General features: G+C 44.0%; 1 protein-coding gene across 1 annotated transcript; it reads left to right on the forward strand.

The window, feature by feature from the left end:
* The first annotated feature begins 19484 nt into the window (after positions 1 to 19484).
* On the forward strand, positions 19485 to 21773 carry LOC143856945 (uncharacterized). Its single transcript, XM_077367225.1, has one exon. It carries the CDS (start codon positions 19485 to 19487, stop codon positions 21771 to 21773), a length of 2289 nt encoding a protein of 762 aa, XP_077223340.1.
* The last annotated feature ends 900 nt before the right edge of the window (positions 21774 to 22673 follow it).

Here is a 22673-nt window from a genome sequence, read left to right on the forward strand (position 1 = left end):
TGGATTGTAATATCTGTCCGGCCAAACTTGCTGCACAGCCTGGGACGAGCAGATTTTTGTCGTTTTATGAAACGCGTCATGTCCTGGCCAGCTTGGGACGGCCAGATTTTTGTCATTTTATGAAACGCGTCATATCCTGGTCAGCTTGGGACGAGCAGATTTTTTGTCGTTTTATGAAACGCGTCATATCCTGGCCGGGTTGGGACGGGCAGACTTTTGTCGTTTTATGAAACGTGTCATATCCTGGCCGGCTTGGGACGACCAGATTCTTGTCGTTTTATGAAACGCGTCATATCCTGGCCGGCTTGGGACGAGCTCAAACACTTGGAAGTTTTTCCATATTCAACCTGTACGTATATTCATAGAAGGTACGCACATAGGCTACATACGTACGTATTATACGTATACACAAGCTCGCCTTGTAAGGTGTGCCCCGCTTCAATAATGAGGGGCACGTGGCACCGCCTGGTTCGCGAACGCAATCGCCTCAAGCCTCACAAGACTATAAGAAGCGGTATTCACCTTCATTTTTTACTTTTCACTTTTTACTTCTGTCTCACTTTTTACTTCTGCCTCTCTTTTGCTCTGCCTACTCGGCTGTGGTAGCTTATGGTCGCGGTCGTCCGTGAATTAGGAGCCTCTCTTTGGATCGGTAATTTTCTTTTTAGCACGTCTTCATTTCTCTTTTATATTTTTCTTGATGTCCAGTAGTTCTAGTTCTGAGTCGAATTCTAGATCGTCCTCGGGGGAATCCACTTCCGTTAGCAGTTCAGGGTCTAGTTCGTCGGACAGGATCGAATCTAATCTGACCAGAGTTCCCGGCCCACACATGGCAGGCCATAGGGCGGATGTAGTTGCCCTTGACGAGCTCGCAGATAGCAGGGACGGAGTTATTTTAGATTTAAACACCACCCCTGTCCGAACAGATAGCCCCTACCGTGCAGGGGCAAGTGAGGGGAGTTATATGGCTGGGGCGTCTTCTTCTTTCATTCCGGGCCAGGCCGTAGAGGTCATAGCTGAGGCTCAAATGGACGCTAATCCTCAGTACAATAATCAGGCTCTTTACGAGGAGAATACCCTTGAAGAGTCCAAACTAGGGGAGATTAGGGATAGGTATTGCATTCCTAAGCGGTTCAGGTTGAAAGCGGCAATAGAGGGAGCGGCAATAGAGGGAGATATGGCTAGCAACGACAATACTGATGTCTGTGTTTACGACGAGGCCTTAAGGGCCGGACTTAGGTTCCCAATACATCCCTTTTTTGCTGAGGTCCTCCAATATTACGGCCTTGCCACGGCTCAAGTTGCGCCGAGCTCATGGAGAACGCTGGTCGGCTTTATGTACTTGGTCCGGGGTCGTCTCCAAAGGAACTTGTCCATACCGCTATTCCGTATGAGCGCGCATCTGAAGAGGCATAAGGACGGAGGTTGGATCTACATCAGCCAGAGTGTCGAGGTGAAGATGATCACTGGCATCCCAACCTCCATACATAACTGAAAAACAGGTTCCTCTATTTCGAGGACAGCGAGCCTACCGGACCCTGGCCAGTTCCTTTAAGATGGTCCACCCCCGACACGCTTGCGTTGAGTCGCGTGAAGTAGTCTATAGCAACTATGATGAATTCACGCCTTCCGGATGCCGGTGGAAAAGGGCCCAAAATGTCCATCCCCCATACTGCAAAAGGGAGTGGGCTGATGATCGGGGCCATAGGTACAGCCGGTTGATGAATGATGGGAGAGAATTTCTGACATCTCTCGCACTTTTTAACCAGGTCCAAAGCGTCTCTCCTCAAGGTTGGCCAGTACAGGCCTCTTAAAAGCAGTTTGATGGTGAGGGCCTTGCCCCCCAAGTGCTCTCCGCAAATTCCTTCATGGGTCTCCTGCAGAGTGTACGCGGCGTCGCTTGGCCGGAGGCATTTCAGGTATGGAAGGGTGTACGACCTTTTGTACAGGTTCTCACCATCTAGGGAAAACCTTGCTGCTCTTTGTACCACTTTGCGGGCCTCTTTCTTTCCTTCAGGAAGTTTCCCACCACGCAGGTAATCAATGATTTTGTTCATCCAGCACGGCTTGTAGTCGACCTGCATTATTTCTACAACCTCGTTGTCAATACTCGACTTCTTCAAAAACTCCATGCATATGCTCCCGAGAGCGGTGTAACCAGAAGCTGCTGGTTTGGATAGCACCTCTTCTTTTGTATTTTTTCGTTCTCGGGATTCTGATGACCTCAAAGCTTTTGAATTTGCTGGCTAGAAGGCGAACCATGGCAAGATATTTAATCATACGCTCGTTGTGGGCCTCGTAGACTCCTTGGATTTGGTTGGCGACCAGTTGGGAGTCGCAATACGCCTTCAGCCTTTGGGCACGAGTCTGGACTGCCAGGTTCATTCCAGCGATGAGAGCCTCATATTCTGCCTCATTGTTGGACGCACGGAAACCGAACCTTAGTGCGTAGTCCAGAACGAAGTTCTTAGGCCCAGTAAGAATCAAACCGGCTTCACAACCGCTTCTGCTTGAAGATCCATCCACATATACTTCCCAGAGCGCATCGGGCGACATATCCTATTCCGCTGGTACAGTGGCACTTTCTGTTCTTACAGGCGTAGCCGCCTCAGCTTCTACTTGTCTCCCAGGTGTAGTTATCTCCTCTACAACTGGAGTTTCGACAATTTCGGACGCGATGCTTTGCTGGGGGATGGTGCATTCTGCAACGAAATCTGCCAATACTTGAGCATTTATCGCCGGTCTGGGCAGGTATTGGATATCAAACTCGCTTAGTTCTATGGCCCACTTCACTAGTCACCCTGAGGTGTCCGGTCTATGGAGAACCTGTCTGAGTGATTGACCCATCAAGACTTTTATCGTGTGGGCTTGAAAATACAACCTCAGCTTTCTGGCCGCCATAACAAGAGCATAGGCCAACTTTTCAACTCGCTGGTATCTGGTCTCAGCATCATGTAGGACCTTGCTGACATAGTAGATTGGTTTCTGCTGGTTGTGCTCCTCTCGAATCAGCACTGCCGCCAGTGCGATGGGGCTCACCAATAGGTACAGGAGTAGCTCTTCTCACGGTTCAGGCTTGGTCAAAAACGGCGGGGAGGATAAGTACTGCTTCAGCTCTTTGAACGCAACTTGACATTCTGGTGTCCAGGGTGCTGTTTTGATTCCCTTGACTGCAATGAAGAAAGGCAGACATCTTTGTACGGATTTTGAGACGAAGGTTCTCAATGCGGCTACCATTCCGGTTAGCCGCTGCACTTCCCGAATGGTTTTCGGTTGAGTGAGCTCCACTATTGCCCTGATTTTTTTCGGGTTGACTTATATTCCTCTTTTGCTTACCATAAACCCCAGAAATTTGCCCGCGCCGACGCCGAATGTGCACTTTGTGGAGTTGAGTTTCATGTTATGTTGCCTTAAGATGTGAAATGTCTCTTTCAGGTCGGAGACATGATCTTGTGTGCTCTAGCTCTTAACCAACATATCGACCACATAGACTTCCATGTTGCGGCCGATTTGCTTTTTGAAGAGTTGGTTTACTAGCCTTTGGTATGTTGCCCCTGCATTCTTCAAACCGAAAGGCATGACGCGGTAACAATACGTGCCCTGATCCATTACAAAGGATGTTTTTGGTACATCTGATTCATACATTCTGATCTGGTTGTATCCGGAGAAGGCGTCTATAAAGCTCAGAAGTTTGTGACCCTCGGTAGCATCTATTAGTTGATCGATTTTTTAGAGCGGATAGCTGTCCTTAGGGCAAGCTTTGTTCAAATCGGTGAAGTCAACGCAGGTCCTCCACTTTCCGCTGGCTTTCGTCACCATAACTATGTTTGCAAGCCAGTCCGGATATTGAATTTTTCGAATGAAGTCAGCCTTCAAGAGCCTCTCTACCTCTTCCTTGATCGCTTGGCGCCTTTCTAGGGCAAAATGTCTTCTTTTGTGCTTCACAGGTTTGCAGGTGGGGTCAATGCCGAGTTTGTGTGTACTGACCTCCGGATCTATGCCAGGCATGTCCGCAGGAGCCCATGCGAAGACGTCTGCGTTGTCTTGAAGAAACTGGGTAAGGTCCTGTCGGGTGTCGTTGTCTAAGGAGGAGCCGATTTGAACAACCTTCTCGGCATTGTCTTGGTATAGAGGAATGGAGATGAGGTCTTCGGCCGGTTCATTTACTTGGGCTTCACCACTTAGATCAAGCAGTTCAATAGGCAATGACTCCGATGCATTTTTGCCTTTGAGTGCCATGGCATAGCACTCATTGGACTGTGGTTGATCCCCTCTGACTTCTCCCATGCCGTTTGGCGTTACAAATTTCATTTTCTGATGATATGCAGAGGCAACGGCATGGATGAGGTTCTGGCCGGGTCATCCCAAGATAGTGTTATAGACCGACGTGCCCTCACTACTAGAAAGTTGACCATTGCAAAAGCTTGACAGGGTTGCTTCCCAACGAGGACCGGGAGTTCAATCTGTCCTTCGAATTTAACAACTTCTCCCAAGAAGCCGAATAAATCTGAGTTCGCCGGCCTTAAACGGTCATCTCCTATCATCATCTGTTTAAAGGCGTGATAGTAGAATATGCCGGCCGAGCTCCCGTTGTCAATGAGAATCTTCTTTAATTTCAAGTTCACGACGAGCATGGTTATGACCAGGGCGTCGTCATGGGAGAGTATCAAGTTATCGAGATCCGCATCTAAGAAGGAGATCTCATTCTCTGTCTTCATCTTCTTGTTGCATATGTGAACGGCATTGACTTAGCGCGCGTAAGCCTTTCGAGCAGTTGACGATGTTCCTCTGGCGGCCGGTTCCCCCATAATGGTGTTTATGACCCCGTTAGGCTGGGATCGGCGCATCTCAGGCTGTGAGCTTACTGGCGGAGGAGATTGATTCCGTTCAGGAGGCGGCTGAGATCTTCGAGGGCTTCTTTCCCTACGCTCTCTCCTGTGTCCGTCATCTTTGATAAACTTCTTCAGGTACCATCGGTTAATCAGCAGTTCGATTTCCTCTTTGAGGTGCCTGCACTGATCGGTGTCGTGGTCGTGGTCCCGATGGAACCGTCAATACTTTGACTTGTCTCTCTTGTTTCCTTTTGAGATCATTCTGGCCGGCCATCTTACGAAGTCTTCTCCCCTGATCGCAGCCAGTATGTGTCTCCTGGAAGTGTTGAGAGGGGTGTAATTTTCCTCCCTCCTCTGGGGGGTTCTCTCTTCTGGAGGCTTTATTGTCCCTACACTGCTTGGTAGGGTTCTTTTCTTCAGAGGTTCTCCTCCAATTCGAATCTAAGGCAGCAAGCGTCTCCTCCAAGGATATGTACTCCTCTGCGCCTGCCATCAGATCTGCCAACGAGTGTGGATTTTGGCGAGCCACTGATCGCCGAAAATTGTTAGATTTGGTGCCTGTGAGGAGTGCATTCGCGGCGGTTGAAGGGTCCAAATTCGGCACCTGGAGGGCTTCCCTGTTAAAACGGCTCACGAATGCCTTTAGAGGTTCATTATCCTCCTGTCCCAAGGCCATCAGGGATGCTGTTGTTTTTCTTGGCCTTCGACTGCTCATGAAATGTCTGACCAAATCACCTCTGAAGTTTTCAAAGTTACTGATGGAGTTTGGCTTGATTCGCGAGTACCAATCTCGTGCAGCACCTGTCAGGGTGGTCGGAAAAGCTCTACAGATGAACCCGTCAGAGGCCCCGTGGAGGAGCATTATGGTTCTGAAAGTCTCCAGATGGTCCACGGGATCAGTGGTTCCGTCATATTGCAGGATCGATGGCATCTTGAACCCTTTGGGCGTTGGTGCGCCCAGTACACTATCGGTAAATGGCGGTCTACTTGAGAATGCCTTTGAGGTAGGCCGGCCCTGATCTTTCGCCAGCTCTTCTATTCTGTGGTATATTTCTTCGATCCTCCGTAGCATTGGGTCGGTCCTTTTGTCTATTCGGCTCGCGTACCTATTTCTCTCCACGGAGGGGCTCGCGGCAAATCCAGAATAGCTTTCTAAGCTCCTCCGACGATGCCGAGATTTTTCTCGCGGGGCACGGTCCTCTTTAGCTTGGTGCCTTTGCACTGAACGAGACCGCGAACTGCGATGATGACGAGGCTCCATCTGGGCATGCCGGGAGTGATGGACTCGCCTTGTGGAGTGGGGGGTCTGATTTATGCCGGAAGGCACAGGCTCTCCCCTGTAGGTACTAGACCTTTCCTACATAGGTTGGGAGGCTTCCAGGGGATGCTGGCGAGGTGCTTGGATCAGACCTTGATATTGACCAACAAGAGTAGTCATCTGTTGAAAGAGAGCCTAGATTTGCTCTAGAGTAGGAGCTGGGTTCAGGTGTTCCGAACGGGCCGGACTCTGTTCCGCTATTGCTGAAGGAACCACTATCTGCGAGGCAAGTCATTCGCTCCGAATCCCGCGAGGCGCTCCAGCTCGGGCTGCCCGGGTGTGGACCCCGATCCGAGGACGAGGTGAGGGAACGAGTCCCTAGCACCCTCTGGATCATCCACGTGAATGGGGAGCTCTACCAAGAAACTCTCAAAACGGATGCCACCCTCATAGCATAGCACGAGTGGCGATATAAAAAGAAAGAGATATGTCTTGATCCGGAGCCAAGGCTCGAAACCGAGACATACCTAAAATAAACTTAGAGTCGCCATCATGGATATGCCATAGAACCCTAAAATCAAATCCTCTGTGCAATGGATAACCAGAAATATTTATATGGGTTCGTGCCTGGTTATGAATGGAGAAGGTCTGAGAGCACCCCCAATTAATTCGAGTGCAAGCACTTGGTCTCTTATGCCATTTTCATTAACTCCAAAGAAGTTTGAGTAAATATCATGTGAAATGGGAACAATCCTCAGGAGTCGTCTACCTAAGCATTCATTTCCTGAGAATACAAATAATAAGCACACATAAAACAAAATGAAAGATGTGTCACCTAAGCATAGCTAGATTATGAGTGACATACCTAATTGGTGTCTAAGTTCTGATGTGCAAACACATGCAAGCTATAGCTAAAGGTATAGGATCAGTACAAGAAAGTAAGAAAACACATCAAAACATACAATGACTACACAACAAATCCTAAGACTCTAAATGATTAGCCCGAGTCTTCGGATGGTCTCGTATTCATCCAACGAAGCCTACGTATCCCCGCCTCTGCAAGAATCAGAGCCACGTAGTTCTTCGCGCCTATTCTAAGCTAGGATGCCTAAGACACCTAGACCTCTATCCTAGACTTGATCTAAAAAATCGGACTAGTTATTAAAGTTTCTTGTACGATTATTTAAATTCCAGTGAATGGGGGATTTTAAGACACCCTATATGCCCTAACTAAATGCAGATTAGCCCTAAGCTAATGCAGGTGGTTCCTACAACCTATGTGTAACTAGGCTGTGTTTCCTAAGGAAAACAAAGGGTGGACTAACGTATCCTACTCTAGTCATCACTCGGTGATGTGGATCACCGACTGACCGGACGGAGGCGTTCCTATAACTCTAGGACAGACCTCTAACTCTAAAACAAGCACACAACAAACAAACAATCAAACAATCTATCAAAAGAAAAACCCTAACTCTAAAACTCTCTATCTAGGAGAAACTCCTAACTCTAGAGGAAGATCTTTTGGAAACAAGATTTTAAAGGTTTTTGAAGAAGGTTTAAAACATTATTTACAAAAAAGTTTGGCTGGACTTGGGATATGGATCCTAAGCTGCACTACGTACCTCGTGGAAGAGGATCAAGCCAACGTAGTTCGAAACGAACTCTCCTAATTACTATATCTAAAACACTCAACACTTTAGGCTTTTTTAAAGTTTTCAAATGTTTTTGAGTTTTAAAGCTTTTCAAATGTTTTTGGATTTCGAATTTCTGATGTTTTTTAGATTTTTAATTTCTGATTTCACCCTTTTGGTCAAAGACCTAAGGGAAAATGCAAAGGAACACCTAGGGTCAAACCCCTAAACCGAATAAGCTAACTATCAAAAGTAATGAGATGATCTAAAATCACAACCAAGCAAAGCTTTAATAAGACTGTGTTAGTCTCTAATAAAGAAGAGTAATAACAATACTATGAAGAAACTCCTAAAAACTACTAAAGGAAAGGGGGAAATGAGTCAAAGACTCTCTAATACCGCTATCGAAGGACGAGCGAGTCGAAGACTCCCTAATAAGGACAAATGAGTCAAAGACTCCCTAATAAGAACAAACGAATCAAAGACTCTCTAATAATACCAACTAAAAGATGAGTGAGTTAAAGACTCTCTAATAAAATCACCTGAAAGGAGAGTACTAACGAGACTAAGCCTCCTAAGAAAGGCTCCCTGTACTTCCATCATTGTCCTAGCAATGATTAAAGACAAAGGCAACTAACAGACCAAGTTGGTCTCCAACTAACAAGGGGTACAAGTTGGGATACAACTTGGAGAAGAACTCTATAAATGAGGCAAGGCATACCTCCTATGGGTACACTATCTATCAAAATCAAGGTGATCTCCCCGAGGGTAGGCTCTAAATGAGGCTTGTCTCCAAAGGAGCAAGGCCTAATGAGACATAGCATGTCTCCTAGAATGGAACTCGCTAATAAGGCCACATGGTCTCTTAAATGAGGAAGAGAAACTACCATCTAATGGTTTCTAAAAAAAAACTAGAGAAGTCTACTAAATAGAGAGGGGAACACTACTTGGACTAAGCAAGTCCCCTGAGGCTGGGTTTGCTCTATAGAGACACAAATTGTCTCTCTAAAGGGGAGGCTCTGACTATCGCCATCATTGCCCTTAAAGAGGAAGGGAACATAAAATCGGAGTGATATTTTCAAATCATAATAACAAATCATGTGCTAAGCAAAGTATGAATCACAATCACAGAGTATACAACTTATAAGAACATCAGTTATACCATAATAGACAGCAAATATATGCTCTTTAGCTCAATTCAAATCGCAATTATAAAGCCTATAAAATATAGGGCAGCAGCTATATAGCAGTCACGTATTTTTTTAAATCAAACAAAAATCACAATTATACAACATAGGACTATTGGCCAGCAGTTATGCACTTGTAGATAGCAGATATATATCTTTTAACATCAACCAAGTCACTATTATAAAGCATAGAAACCATATTACAACAGTTATGTATTTCTAACTTAGCCAAAATCACAACTGCCAAGTTTATGACCAATAAGACAGCAGCTGTGTTTTCCTTTGTTCACCAAGTTTACAGATGAGGATACAACAACAAAATGCAATGCATCCCTCATAGTGATATAATGACCATATGGAATGCTCAGGCTGAGCTTATTTAATCATGACCAAACTAGTATCTTTTTCTATATGCTAGATAACAAAGGAGACAACCTGGAATTAATCAAATATCAAGACATTCAGTGAAGGAAGGATTCTCTTGCCATAAAACCGTATAAAAGTCTATTGTTTGTAAAATGAGCAATCCAAAGACAACATTCCAAAGAAAAAATCCAATCCTAGACTTTAGATACTTTTAACACAAACCTCTTCCTGTATCTATATAATACATTTCATTGCAAAAATGAAATAACACTGCACTCTAATGCCTCCTGATTAAACACAGAGCCCAAAATATACACATCAAAACATAAGGGATCAGTTAGTGCTATTCCACATCTCTCTTAAATTCAATTTTCTACACACTTATCAAGCTCCCTGAAGTTCTCTCTCAATACCTATTCTCTGCTCTTAACAAATTGACGCCAATAAGTGAGCCCAATGTCTAAGGAAAAGAAGTACACACGTATATTCATGTACACGGATCTATATATAACAAATTCACCTGCATATGTACGATAATACAATTAAACTGGAAATTGAATGAGCCGATTTTTGTAAAATTCACCAGACAGAAATTGAACCATAAATAGAATTGGACCAATGATGGTGGATAAAGTGGCTGTAAATCACCTTCTTTTTATAGCATATTTGAAATGAAACCATCCAACTTGATATAAAGCTTCTCATAAATCCTGACTTACACATTCAGCCACGACACTATTTACTCCTAAGTTAACTTGAATAAAGGAGAAACTTCCCGAAAACGAATCATCACAGTTGAAAATACAGAAATGACACAACATTAGCATATCTATGGCTGTGGGGAGCATTCACCCACAGCCACATGTATTTTCGTAATCACATGTATTCATTCTTACATGCATGGATACACACACTTACTCCCACAAGTACACATTCATTTACTCGTGAATACACATATACAGCTGTTTATATTCACACACTCTTATCCATATATATATATATATATATATATATATATATATATATATATATATATATATATATATATATATATGCACACGTAATGCCTTGTATGCAGCTGCACACAGACACAAACACAGCTTTTCATAATCTATGAAATTTATTTACAATATGCAAATCCAAAGCTGAACTAAATGGATATGAGCTAAAAATTGAGCTAATAAGGCTGATCCTTGGTCTGCATTGTGGAAGAACTGGGCCAGATTCAGGGGCTAAATTTAAGTGCTAAACAGGGCAGCGACACGGACAGAATCTATGTTAAAACAGGGGCAGGATTGGGTGCAAACCTGGGGCAGCAACATGGACAGAATCTGGGACCAAACAGGGCAGATTTTGTGGACAAAACTTGTGCAGGAATTGGGACAGATTTCATGGGCTGAACTGGGTAAAATTTGGGACAGATTGTGCTTCAAAACGTGCATAAACAGGGGCTGAATATGGGTTGAACATGGGGACAAAGCCTTAGATGACAAGCATTTTACAATACACACACACCCACACACACACACATACGTTCACTGGCACGTATTCACTCACACAAATACATACATACATACTTAGGTACTTTTGACCTAGGAAAATGTATTGTACAGAACCAGCAGCACACCAGATTAATGTAGAAACATCTATCGAAACAGTAGCATAGGTCAATTTGCATATAGAATCCTGCGGCATCTTATATGAAAGAATTATCAAGAAATTAGATTATCTGAATTGATAATGCGGTACCTCTGCCTGAATTCTTATAGGCCTATTAGAACATGCCTCTTCATTAGTACATAATTTGAAACAGTGAAGAACTACAAATGACATCTCCATTACTTTATCTTTAACAGCCATACGTCCATATATATTATTGCACAACCATACAAATACACACACTCCTACTTTTATAAGCACACATAGGGTACATCCCAAAAGGAAATAAAGCCAAATTCCAAAGTGTTGTGTCTTGATAAAAGCCATTGTGCAATTACAGGGATATCTGACTTTACCTAAGATAACCTCACATTATGAATGAGGCAAAACATGCTCCAGATTTTATGAATAAATGCAATAATGATATTCTGAAACTTCAGAAAGAAACTCTAACATAAAATGCTTCAGAATTTCATCAGTACATTCCACACAAAAATAATCCAAAATCCTAATACAATATAATGTACTCAAAACTTGCTCGGAATTTTTCTTTGAAATTATTATTTTTATTAATTAGAAATTCATTCCCTTTTACGACTTGAACATGTTCTCAATGAAGCATTAAAATTGAGCTCAGCATAAACCATGAGATGTAACAAAGTGAGCTACGAAGAAATGAAAGACCAACTCTGAACAATTTCAGCATGATTTTAAGGTCTAATAAACTGTTCCAGATATCCAACACCATTTAAATCCATGAAACAAGATAATCATGCGTATTTTCATGAACCAAACAATGCCAATTACGGAACCACAGCCGTACTAATGTCACATATCAAATGAAATCCAATTCCTATATAAAATCAAAAGGCCCGGACTATATGATTTTCCTTTCACAGTGAAAATGGGCTTCATAAGTCCTCTGCAGATCACAATCATCACAACAGAAAATGACTACCAACTCTTTGTACAAAGGCAACCAATAGCATATACGAACTAGTATATGATATTATGCTCTCAAAGAACAAAACTGAAGGAATATCTTAGACACAGGAATTATCATGACTTATCAAATATGCAACTGACATGTCCAACTATCATGTCTTATATTATAATATTCATCTTCAACTAAGCGTACAGGCTATAACTAATAATAAATTCAAACTTTCAAGAATACTTAATAAATCCTCTCATGAGCATAGGACAAGTATTATTAGAATATTAAAAATGTAGAGAACAGAGTTATACACCGACATTTTCTTTAAAACCAATTAATTTCTACTACAAAATGTAATCTGTAACTTTAATACTTCTAAGAATCACTCCCTTAGCTACCTTTTTTTTTAAAAGGCAAATAAAATTCTGCAACAAAATCCTCATGCAATAAATTAATTTATCACTTTCTACATTTGTCCAAACAAAATACACACATCTAATAAGATTCACCAAAATTCTTAACCTAAGCTAGAGTATCATGACATTACATAATGTAGGTAACAAATCAAAATTGAAATCTAGAAAACCAGGTAAGAACTATCGATTAAAGAAGCAATCACATACAAGACTAACTGAAAATTAAAAATAAACTAGCACAACTTACCTGATACTGAAATAAGAATCTCAGCTAAAGTGACTTGAATCGCTGTTCTAATCTCCTCTCTAACCTCTTCCCCGATCTCTCAATCGATCGGATGATGAGAAACCCTTCAAATTTTCAAATTCCACTACAGATCTTCACAACTCTAATTGAATCGCTATTTTGTACAGATCTTAGTAAAAACAAAGAGATCGAGCAATGTATTGTAAAAATTAGTGAAATAAAAGAGGCATTAAAGCCAGTAGAGGGCTCCAATGAATGTTTTGCAAGAAGAATGATCAGAAAATTGCAAAGAAAGGCGAAAACAAGGGTATGAGTAGAGATCTAAAACTCTGAGGCCAAACACAAGATTTCTAGGGTTTATAGCTATAGAAATGACAAAAAGGAGTTAGATCTAAGATAGCAAGCTTTAGAGGTTGAATTTCCGGCAAGATAAAATGACTTGAGATAATCAATCAAATTGCAATTGTGAGGCATAGGGGAGCCGTATGTGAAATCAAGACCGTTGATATTAATGTCGACGGTGGTCTAGATGAAGCTTCAAACGTGTCTTATATTAAGAAGTAAGAACGTCTCATAGTATTTACTATTTAGTCCGAATGATGATGTATGAAAAAAAAAAATTTCCAAAATTTCATGCGTGCTTTTTCATTGTTTGATTACGTATGAAAAAATTGACTTGAATCACCGCAACCAAGTCAAGTTTTTCTACATAGACCTTTAATTTTTACCGATAATCTTAAAATTAGTCCCGCCCCCCCCCCCCCCCCCCAAAGTGTAAATTCATGGCTCCGCCCCTGCTTTTACCCAAGCTTAGAATTTGTCAGCGGATTACGCAAGCAATTGCAATTATCATATGAGTAATCAGATAAATACAATTATTACTACGAACTTATAAAAATCAATAAATTTTCACTTGGATACTAGGATTGTGTCCAGTTAACAAGATTCCTGAGCGCCGACAAGACCAAGGTCTCAATTTCAAGTTATCATGCCTCGAGCAAAATATGCTAGCATTTTTCAATTTCAAATAACCCGCATGGTATTTTTCATTTTTTCCTTAAAATAAAGAGAACAATTGAAGGTGAAAAGGAAATTTTGATACATACCAAAAATCTCAGTGACTGCCTCTATAGCTTTCTGCTTCACCTTCACGTCGCTCATGGACGTGATTTTTATCACCACCTTTTGCTGAGCATTAAAATTTAAAAGAAGAATGAATTAAAATTTTAATTACCCAAGCTTTATAAGATTCATCAATCAATAAAACAGGAGGAATGATAGATGCAAGGGAGCCCTTGCATAAAGAGCTAAAAAAGGGCCCTTGATTGGTTCCACGTCATTGAGTGTAACCGTTTAAAATCATTTAAAAAAGTAAATTCAGTTACACTTAATGACGTGGAACCAATCACGGGCCCTTTTACAGCTCTTTATGCAAGGGCTCCCTTGCATCTATCATTGCTCATAAAACAGATAATAAGCAAGCCATAATCAAAAAAGGAAAATTAGAACATACCTGTGACATCTTAGAAGGACCTAACTGAATTTCAATGAAATGAGAAAAAGTTGAAGAGCTTACAAAAGCAAAATGGCATGAATTATAGAGGGGGGTGGGTGGGTATTTATAGGAGTTGAGGGATGAGTTTTTATGATATTTATTGATGAAAACAAATATGTAGGTCCTTCCATTGCTTTCAAAAGAATGGGTGGCTTTTGGTGCCCTTTTAAGATTGGTCTCTTATGAGGGAAGCAAAGCTTACTTGGGAACCAAGGCTCACTAGCTTTGACCTTCACAACTTTCCAGAGTGACTCTCTTTTACTTTGGTCAAGTTTTTTCTGCCTGAATGTTTTTGGTTCTTGGGACTTTTGTGGAATTTCCACAGGAAACCCACGTTTGGTTGCTGGGCTCAAAATAATCCCAGGAACCAAAATAACCCCTCACGATACTCTGCCCTGGAAAAAAAAAGTACTCCTAGGAACCAAAATAATCCCAGGAACCAAAAATAAGTTTGCAGAAGAATTCTTTTTCTTCCCAACAGTTCAAGCAACCAAACAAAGCATTTTTCCCACCATAGTCCGGTCAACCAAACATGGGATTTTTATTTTACCGGGATACTTCCAGGGAGTTTTTTTTTCACCAATCTCCCAGGGAGTTTTTTGTTCCACAGAAATCCCAAGAACCAAAAAAATTCCGGCAACCAAACGGAGCTGTCCATTTTATCCTATTCAGAGCCTCTTTGACTATTCTATGTCATGATCGTATTCATACTCACAAGTATTTGCCTCAAGAATTTCTTGGCAAGTGTATATCTTGGGATTTTAAAATTTTTTTGGATGCTTTGGGGTTTATATCGGGAAAAGCTGAAAAAATTATTTAAAAATATATAAAATATACAATTTAAGAGAAATTATAAAATAAAAACTATTGGAAAAAGATCACGATATTATTGTCATATTATGACTATATTTTCACGCTAAACAATAAAAATGGAAATACCATAATTTTTCTTTAAAATATCTAGATTATTTCAGGCTTTTTGTCGTTTTAACAAAATGTTGCAATAAAATTGTGATATTTTGAAAGGGAAATGATATCAGCGCTCCAATGTTTCGATATTGGAGCTAAGTTTCTCGTCTTTTAGTAATTAAAGGGCATGTGAGAGACTTTTGGGAACAGTAATAATCTAAAAGACAATAAACTTGAGCTCCAATACCAAAACATTGGAGCGCTCATATCATTTCCCTTTTGAAAACGTCGGAGATATTTGTTGCTATAATAGTTTTAATCAAGTACACGGCTATGTTTCAATTAACTATGATCTGCTTTAGCCTTGTTTTTGGATTGCATCAGACTCCATGGTGTTGAAAATCAACCATTTCTAAAAGCTCGCAACCATAGAAAGTAGAAATTTTGTATCCCTAATTCCAAATTGGAATTAGGGCCTGAGGCATGGGTTTTGGAATAGAGTTTGGGCTTTGTGCCTTTGTCTTAGTAATGGCTAATTGCTTGTTTGCTGTTCATTATTATCCTTGTGAAAAAAGTTTAAATAGCATTTCATACCCATCCAACAGACAATCTTAGACACCTTATGATTGGGCCCATCCGTGTGTTTTCAGAACGATGTTAAACCAGTGGGGCCAGCTCTAGAGATGCAATAGCCTAGAAAGTCTCACTTACCAATAGTTGAAGTAGGGGGGCTTGAATGTGAATCATTAAACCTTTCTTAACCATCCAGTTGTAGGCCATGTATAAGATAGTTAGGGTCATCAAAATGAGTATGAATTTTGGGCATGGACATCTAATCTAATCTAATAAGAGGAATTCTAAACTCACAGGAGCCGTTGTAGAAAAGGCTTACAAGGGCGGCACTATTGGAGCCACATCAGCCTGTGTGCATTTAAAACGGCATTGATAACCGTATAAGCAACGACGTGGCTGCAATAGTGCTGCCCTTGGAGGCCTATTCTACAAGGGCTCCTGTGAGTTTAGCATACCTCATCTAATCTAATAATATATAAATAAAACGGAATGTTGCAGTACGTGGCAATCCCTATCCCTTTCTATATTTTCCCGTTTTCCCATTTTCCTGCTTTCTCATCTTCCCTTCCACTTTTACAATAAACCCCCTTCTTATAAGGTTTTAATTTTTAAATGCTCTTTTACTATGTATTCAATTGAGCTAGTTGCAATCAACAGAAAGACGGGACAGCAAAAAATTCCTGGCCACGCATGTCTCTCTATCTCTACGCATCTCGACAAAAACTTTCAAGAGACGAAAGGCATAAAGATTTTTGGAGAGCAATTTCAAGAGACGCAAACTGATGGGGTAAAAAGCAACAACCAAATGGTTGTTGACACGTGGCCCAAGAAGGGCCCACCATAAATTCTGCACCTGCCCAGGGGTAGTCTGGTAAATCTGCCAAGAGCAGGTAAACCTAGACCCACAAAAGGGCCGACACCTGTTATGGGGTAAGTAATCCAACCACCCCAGGGCTCTCACTATAAAAGGCCTCCAAAGGCTCAAAGGAAAGGGTAATAACTTCTAAACTACCAACATAAATTTTTGGATCTGCTCCTCTGCTCATACTGACTTGAGTGTCAAAGGGCCCGTCCCGAGCAACGACTCAGGGTTGGTCTTCTGATCTCGTGCGCTCTTGTGAAGGGCATAATACCTCCTGTTCAGTATCTTGGGCCCACAAGATCCGCTCTTTCGTCATTGCCGTATCTGTTACCAATTTTGGGCCTAACATATTGGCGCCATCCGTGGGACCTCGAACTAAAAGCTGTTTGGAATCTTATTTAAAATGGCAGGACGGACAAGCACGCGGGTACCGACTGCCTGGGCATCCCGAGTTGGAGCGCATCGTGGGATTTGGAGCGAATGACTTACCTCGCAGATAGTGGCTCCTTCAGCAATAGCGGAACAGAGTCCGGCCCGTTCAGAACACCTGAACCCTGCTCCTCCTCCAGAGCAAATCTAAGCTCTCTTTCAACAGATGACTACTCATGTTGGTCAATATCAAGGTCTGATCCAAGCGCCTAGCCAGCATCCCCCGGAAGCCTCCCGACCTGTGCAGGAAAGGCCTAGTGCCCACAGGGGAGAGCCTGTGCCCTCCGGCAGAAATCAGACCCACCACTCCACAAGGCGAGTCCATTACTCCCGAACCGGGCATGCCCAGACAGAGCCTCGTCATCATCGCAGGTCGCGGTCTCTTTCAGTGCAAAGGCACCAAGCTAAAGAGGACCGTGTCCTGCGAGAAAAATCTCGGCATCGTCGGAGGAGCTTAGAAAGCCATTCTGGCTCTGCCGTGAGCCCCTCCGTGGAGAGAAACAGGTCCGCGAGCCGGATAGACAAAAGGACCGACCCAATGCTACGGAGGATCGAAGAAATATACCACGGAATAGAAGAGCTGGTGAAAGATCAGGGCCGACCTACATCAAAGGCGTTCTCAAGTAGACTGCCATTTACAGATAGTGTACTGGGCGCACCAACGCCCAAAGGGTTCAAGATGCCATCGATCCTGCAATATGACGGAACCACTGATCCTGTGGACCATCTAGAGAGGTTCAGAACCATAATGCTCCTCCACGTGGCCTCTGACGGGTTCCTCTGTAGAGCTTTTCCGACCACCCTGACGAGTCCCTCTGTAGAGCTTTTCCGACCATCAGTAACTTTGAAGACTTCAGAGGTGATTTAGTCCGACATTTCATGAGCAGTCGAAGGCCAAGAAAAACAACAGCGTCCCTGATGGCCTTGTGACAGGAGGATAATGAACCTCTAAAGGCATTCGTGAGCTGTTTTAACAGGGAAGCCCTCTAGGTGCCGAATGTGGACCCTTCAACCGCCGTGAATGCACTCCTCGCAGGCGCCAAATCTAATGATTTTCGGCAATCAGTGGCTCGCCAAAATCCACGCTCGTTGGCAGATCTGATGGCAGGGGGCAGAGGAGTACATATTCGTGGAGGAGATGCTTGCCGCCTTAGAGTCGAATTAGAGGAGAACCTCTGAAGAAAAGAACCCTACCAAGCAATATAGGGACGATAAAGCCTCCAGAAGAGAGAACCCCCCAGAGGAGGGAGGAAAATTACAGCCCTCTCAACACTTCCAGGAGACACATACTGGCTGCAATCAGGGGAGAAGACTTCATAAGATGGCCGGCCAGAATGATCTCAAAAGGAAACAAGAGAGACAAGTCAAAATATTGCCGGTTCCATCAAGACCTTGGCCACGACACCGATGAGGGCAAGCACCTCAAAGAGGAAATCGAACTGCTGATTAACCGAGGGTACCTGAAGAAGTATATCAAAGATGACGGACACAGGAGAGAGCGTAGGGAAAGAAGCCCTCAGGGCCAAAGCCCTCGATGATCTCAGCCGCCTCCTGAACCGAATCAATCTCCTCCGCCAGTAAGCTCACAGCCTGAGATGCGCCGATCCCAGCCTAACGGGGTCAATAACACCATTATGGGGGGACCGGCCGCTGGAGGAACATCTTCAACTGCTCGAAAGGCTTACGCACGCCGAGTCAATGCCGTTCACACATGCAACAAGAAGATGAAGACAGAGAATGAGATCTCCTTCTTAGATGAGAATCTCGATAACTTGATACTCTCCCATGATGACGCTCTGGTCATAACCATGCTCATCGCGAACTGGAAATTAAAGAAGATTCTCATCGACAACAGGAGCTCGGCTGGCATATTCTACTATCACACCTTTAAACAGATGATGATAGGAGATGACCGTTTAAGGCCGGCGAACTCAGATTTATTCGGCTTCTCGGGAGAAGTTGTTAAAGTCGAAGGACAGATTGAACTCCCGGTCCTTGTTGGGGAGCCACGCTGTCAAGCTTTCGCAATGGTCAATTTTCTAGTAGTGAGGGCACGTCGGTCTATAACGCTATCTTGGGACGACCCGGCCAGAACCTCATCCGTGCCTTTGCCTCCGCCTATCATCAGAAAATGAAATTTGTAACACCAAACGGCATGGGAGAAGTCAGAGGGGATCAACCACAGTCCAAGGAGTGCTATGCCATGGCACTCAAAGGCAAAAATATGTCGGAGTCATTGCCTATTGAATTGCTTGATCTAAGAGGTGAAGCCCAAGTAATTGAACCGGCCAAAGACCTCATCTCCATTCCTCTATACCAAGACAATGCCGAGAAGGTTGTTCAAATCGGCTCCTCCTTAGACAGCGGCACCCAGCAGGACCTTACCCAATTTCTTCAAGACAACGCAGACGTCTTCGCATGGGCTCCTGCGGACATGCCTGGCATAGATCCGGAGATCAGTACACACAAAATCGACGTTGACCCCACCTGCAAACCTGTGAAGCAGAAAATAAGACATTTTGCCCTAGAAAGGCGCCAAGCGATCAAGGAAGAGGTAGAGAGGCTCTTGAAGGCTGACTTCATTCGAGAAATTCAATATCCGGACTAGCTTGCAAACATAGTTATGGTGACGAAAGCCAGCGGGAAGTGGAGGACCTGCGTTGACTTCACCGATTTGAACAAAGCTTGCCCTAAGGACAGCTATCTGCTCCCAAAAATCGATCAACTAATAGATGCTACCACGGGTCACGAACTGCTGAGCTTTATGGATGCCTTCTCCAGATACAACCAGATCAGAATGTATGAATCGGATGTACCAAAAACATCCTTTGTAACGGATCAGGGCACGTATTGTTACCGCGTTATGCCTTTCAGTTTGAAGAATGCAGGGGCAACATACCAAAGGCTAGTAAACAAACTCTTCGAAAAGCAAATCGGCCTCAACATGGAAGTCTATGTGGACGATATGTTGGTTAAGAGCCAGAGCACACAAGATCATGTCTCCGACCTGAAAGAGACATTTCACATCTTAAGGCAACATAACATGAAACTCAACCCCACAAAGTGCACCTTCGGCGTCGGCGCGGGCAAATTTCTGGGGTTTATGGTAAGCAAAAGTGGAATAGAAGCCAACCCGGAAAAAATCAGGGCAATAGTGGAGCTCACTCAACCGAAAACCATTCAGGAAGTGCAGCGGCTAACCGGAATGGTAGCCGCATTGGGACTCTTCGTCTCAAAATCCGCACAAAGATGTCTGCCTTTCTTCATTGCAGTCAAGGGAATCAAAACAGCACCCTGGACACAGGAATGTCAAGTTGCGTTCGAAGAGCTGAAGCAGTACTTATCCTCCCCGCCGTTGTTGGCCAAGCCAGAACCGGGAGAAGAGCTACTCTTGTACCTGTTGGTGAGCCCCATGGCACTGGCGGCATTGCTGATTCGAGACGAGCACAACCAGCAGAAACCAATCTACTATGTCAGCAAGGTCCTACATGATGCTGAGACCAGATACCAGCGAGTTGAAAAGTTGGCATATGCTCTTGTTATGGCGGCCCGAAAGATGAGGCCGTATTTTCAAGCCCACACGATAAAAGTTTTGACGGGTCAACCACTCAGACAGGTTCTCCATAGACCGGACAACTCAGGACGACTAGTGAAGTGGGCCGTAGAACTAAGCGAGTTTGATATCCAATACCTGCCCAGATCGGCGATAAAAGCTCAAGTATTGGCAGATTTCGTTGCAGAATGCACCATCCCCCAGCAAAGCATCGCGTCCGAAATTGTCGAAACTCCAGTTGTAGAGGAGATAACTACACCTGGGAGACAAGTAGAAGCTGAGGCGGCTACTCCTGTAAGAACAGAAAGCGCCACTGTACCAGCGGAACAGGATATGTCGCCCGAGGTGCTCTGGGAAGTATATGTGGACGGATCTTCAAGCAGAAATGGTTGTGGAGCCGGCTTGATTCTTACTGGGCCTGAGAACTTCGTTTTGGACTACGCACTAAGGTTCGGATTCCGTGCGTCCAACAATGAGGCAGAATATGAGGCTCTCATCGCTGGAATGAACCTGGCGGTCCAGACTCGTGCCCAAAGGCTGAAGGTGTATTGCGACTCCCAAGGAGTCTACGAGGCCCGCGACGAGCGTATGAATAAATATCTTGCCAAGGTCCGCCTTCTAGCCAGCAAATTCAAAAGCTTTGAGGTCATCAGAATCTCCAGAACGGAAAATACAAAAGAAGACGTGCTATCCAAACTAGCAGCTTCTGGTTACACCGCTCTCGGGAGTATTTGCATGGAGTTTTTGAAGAAGTCGAGTATTGACAACGAGGCCATAGAAATAATGCAGGTCGACTACGAGCCGTGCTGGATGGATGAAATCATTGATTACCTGCGTGGTGGGAAACTTCTTGAAGGAAAGAAAGAGGCCCGCAAAGTGGTACAAAGAGCAGCAAGGTTTTCCCTAAATGGTGAGAACCTGTACAAAAGGTCGTACACTCTTCCATACCTGAAATGCCTCCGGCCAAGTGACGCCGCGTACACTCTGCAGGAGACCCATGAAGGAATTTGCGGAGAGCACATGGGGGGCAAGGCCCTCGCCATCAAAGTACTTTTAAGAGGCCTGTACTGGCCAACCTTGAGGAGAGACGCTTTGGACCTGGTTAAAAAGTGCGAGAGATGTCAGAAATTCTCTCCCATCATTCATCAAAAGGCAGTACCTATGGCCCTGATCATCAGCCCACTCCTTTGTGCAGTATGGGGGATGGACATTTTGGGCCCTTTTCCACCTGCATCCGGAAGGCGTGAATTCGTCGTAGTTGTTATAGACTACTTCACGCAACTCAACGCAAGCGTGTCGGGGGTGGACCATCTTAAAGGAACCGTCCAGGGTCCGGTAGGCTCGCTGTCCTCGACATAGAGGAACCTGTTTTTTCAGTTATGTATGGAGGTTGGGATGGCAGTGATCATCTTCACCTCGAGACTCTGGCTGATGTAGATCCAACCTCCGTCCTTATGCCTCTTCAGATGCGCGCACATACGGAACAGCGGTATGGACAAGTTCCTTTGGAGACGACCCCGGACCAGGTACATAAAGCCGACCAGCGTTCTCCATGAGTTCGGCGCAACTTGCGCCGTGGCAAGGCTGTAATATTGGAGGATCTCAGCAAAAAGGGATGTATTGGGAACCTAAGTCTGGCCCTTAAGGCCTCGTCGTAAACACAGACATCAGTACTGTCGTTGCTAGCCCTATCTCCCTCTATTGGCCCTCTCAACCTGAACCGCTTAGGAATGCAATACCTATCCCTAATCTCCCCTAGTTTGGACTCTTCAAGGATATTCTCCTCGTAAAGAGCCTCATTATTGTACTGAGGATTGGCGTCCATTTGAGCCTCAGCTATGACCTCTACGGCCCGGCCCGGAATGAAAGAAGAAGACGCCCCAGCCATATAACTCCCCTCACTTGCCCCTGCACGGTAGGGGCTATCTGTTCGGACATGGGTGGTGTTTAAATCTAAAATCACCTCGTCCCCGCTATCTGCGAGCTCGTCAAGGGAAACTACATCCGCCCTATGGCCTGCCATCTGTGGGCCCGGAACTCTGGTCGGATTAGATTCGATCCTGTTCGACGAACTAGACCCTGAACTGCTAACGGAAGTGGATTCCCCCGAGGAGGATCTAGAGTTCGACTCAGAACTAGAACTACTGGACATCAAGAAAAATAAAAAAGAGAAATGAAGACGCGCTAAAAAGAAAATTACCGGTCCAAAGAGAGGCTCCTAATTCGCAGACGACCGCGACCACAAGCTACCACAGCCGA

This window comes from Tasmannia lanceolata, unplaced genomic scaffold, assembly GCF_043159265.1.
Source record: "Tasmannia lanceolata isolate RefF3 unplaced genomic scaffold, GAP_Taslan_0.1 ptg000024l, whole genome shotgun sequence".
Lineage (NCBI taxonomy): Eukaryota > Viridiplantae > Streptophyta > Magnoliopsida > Canellales > Winteraceae > Tasmannia > Tasmannia lanceolata.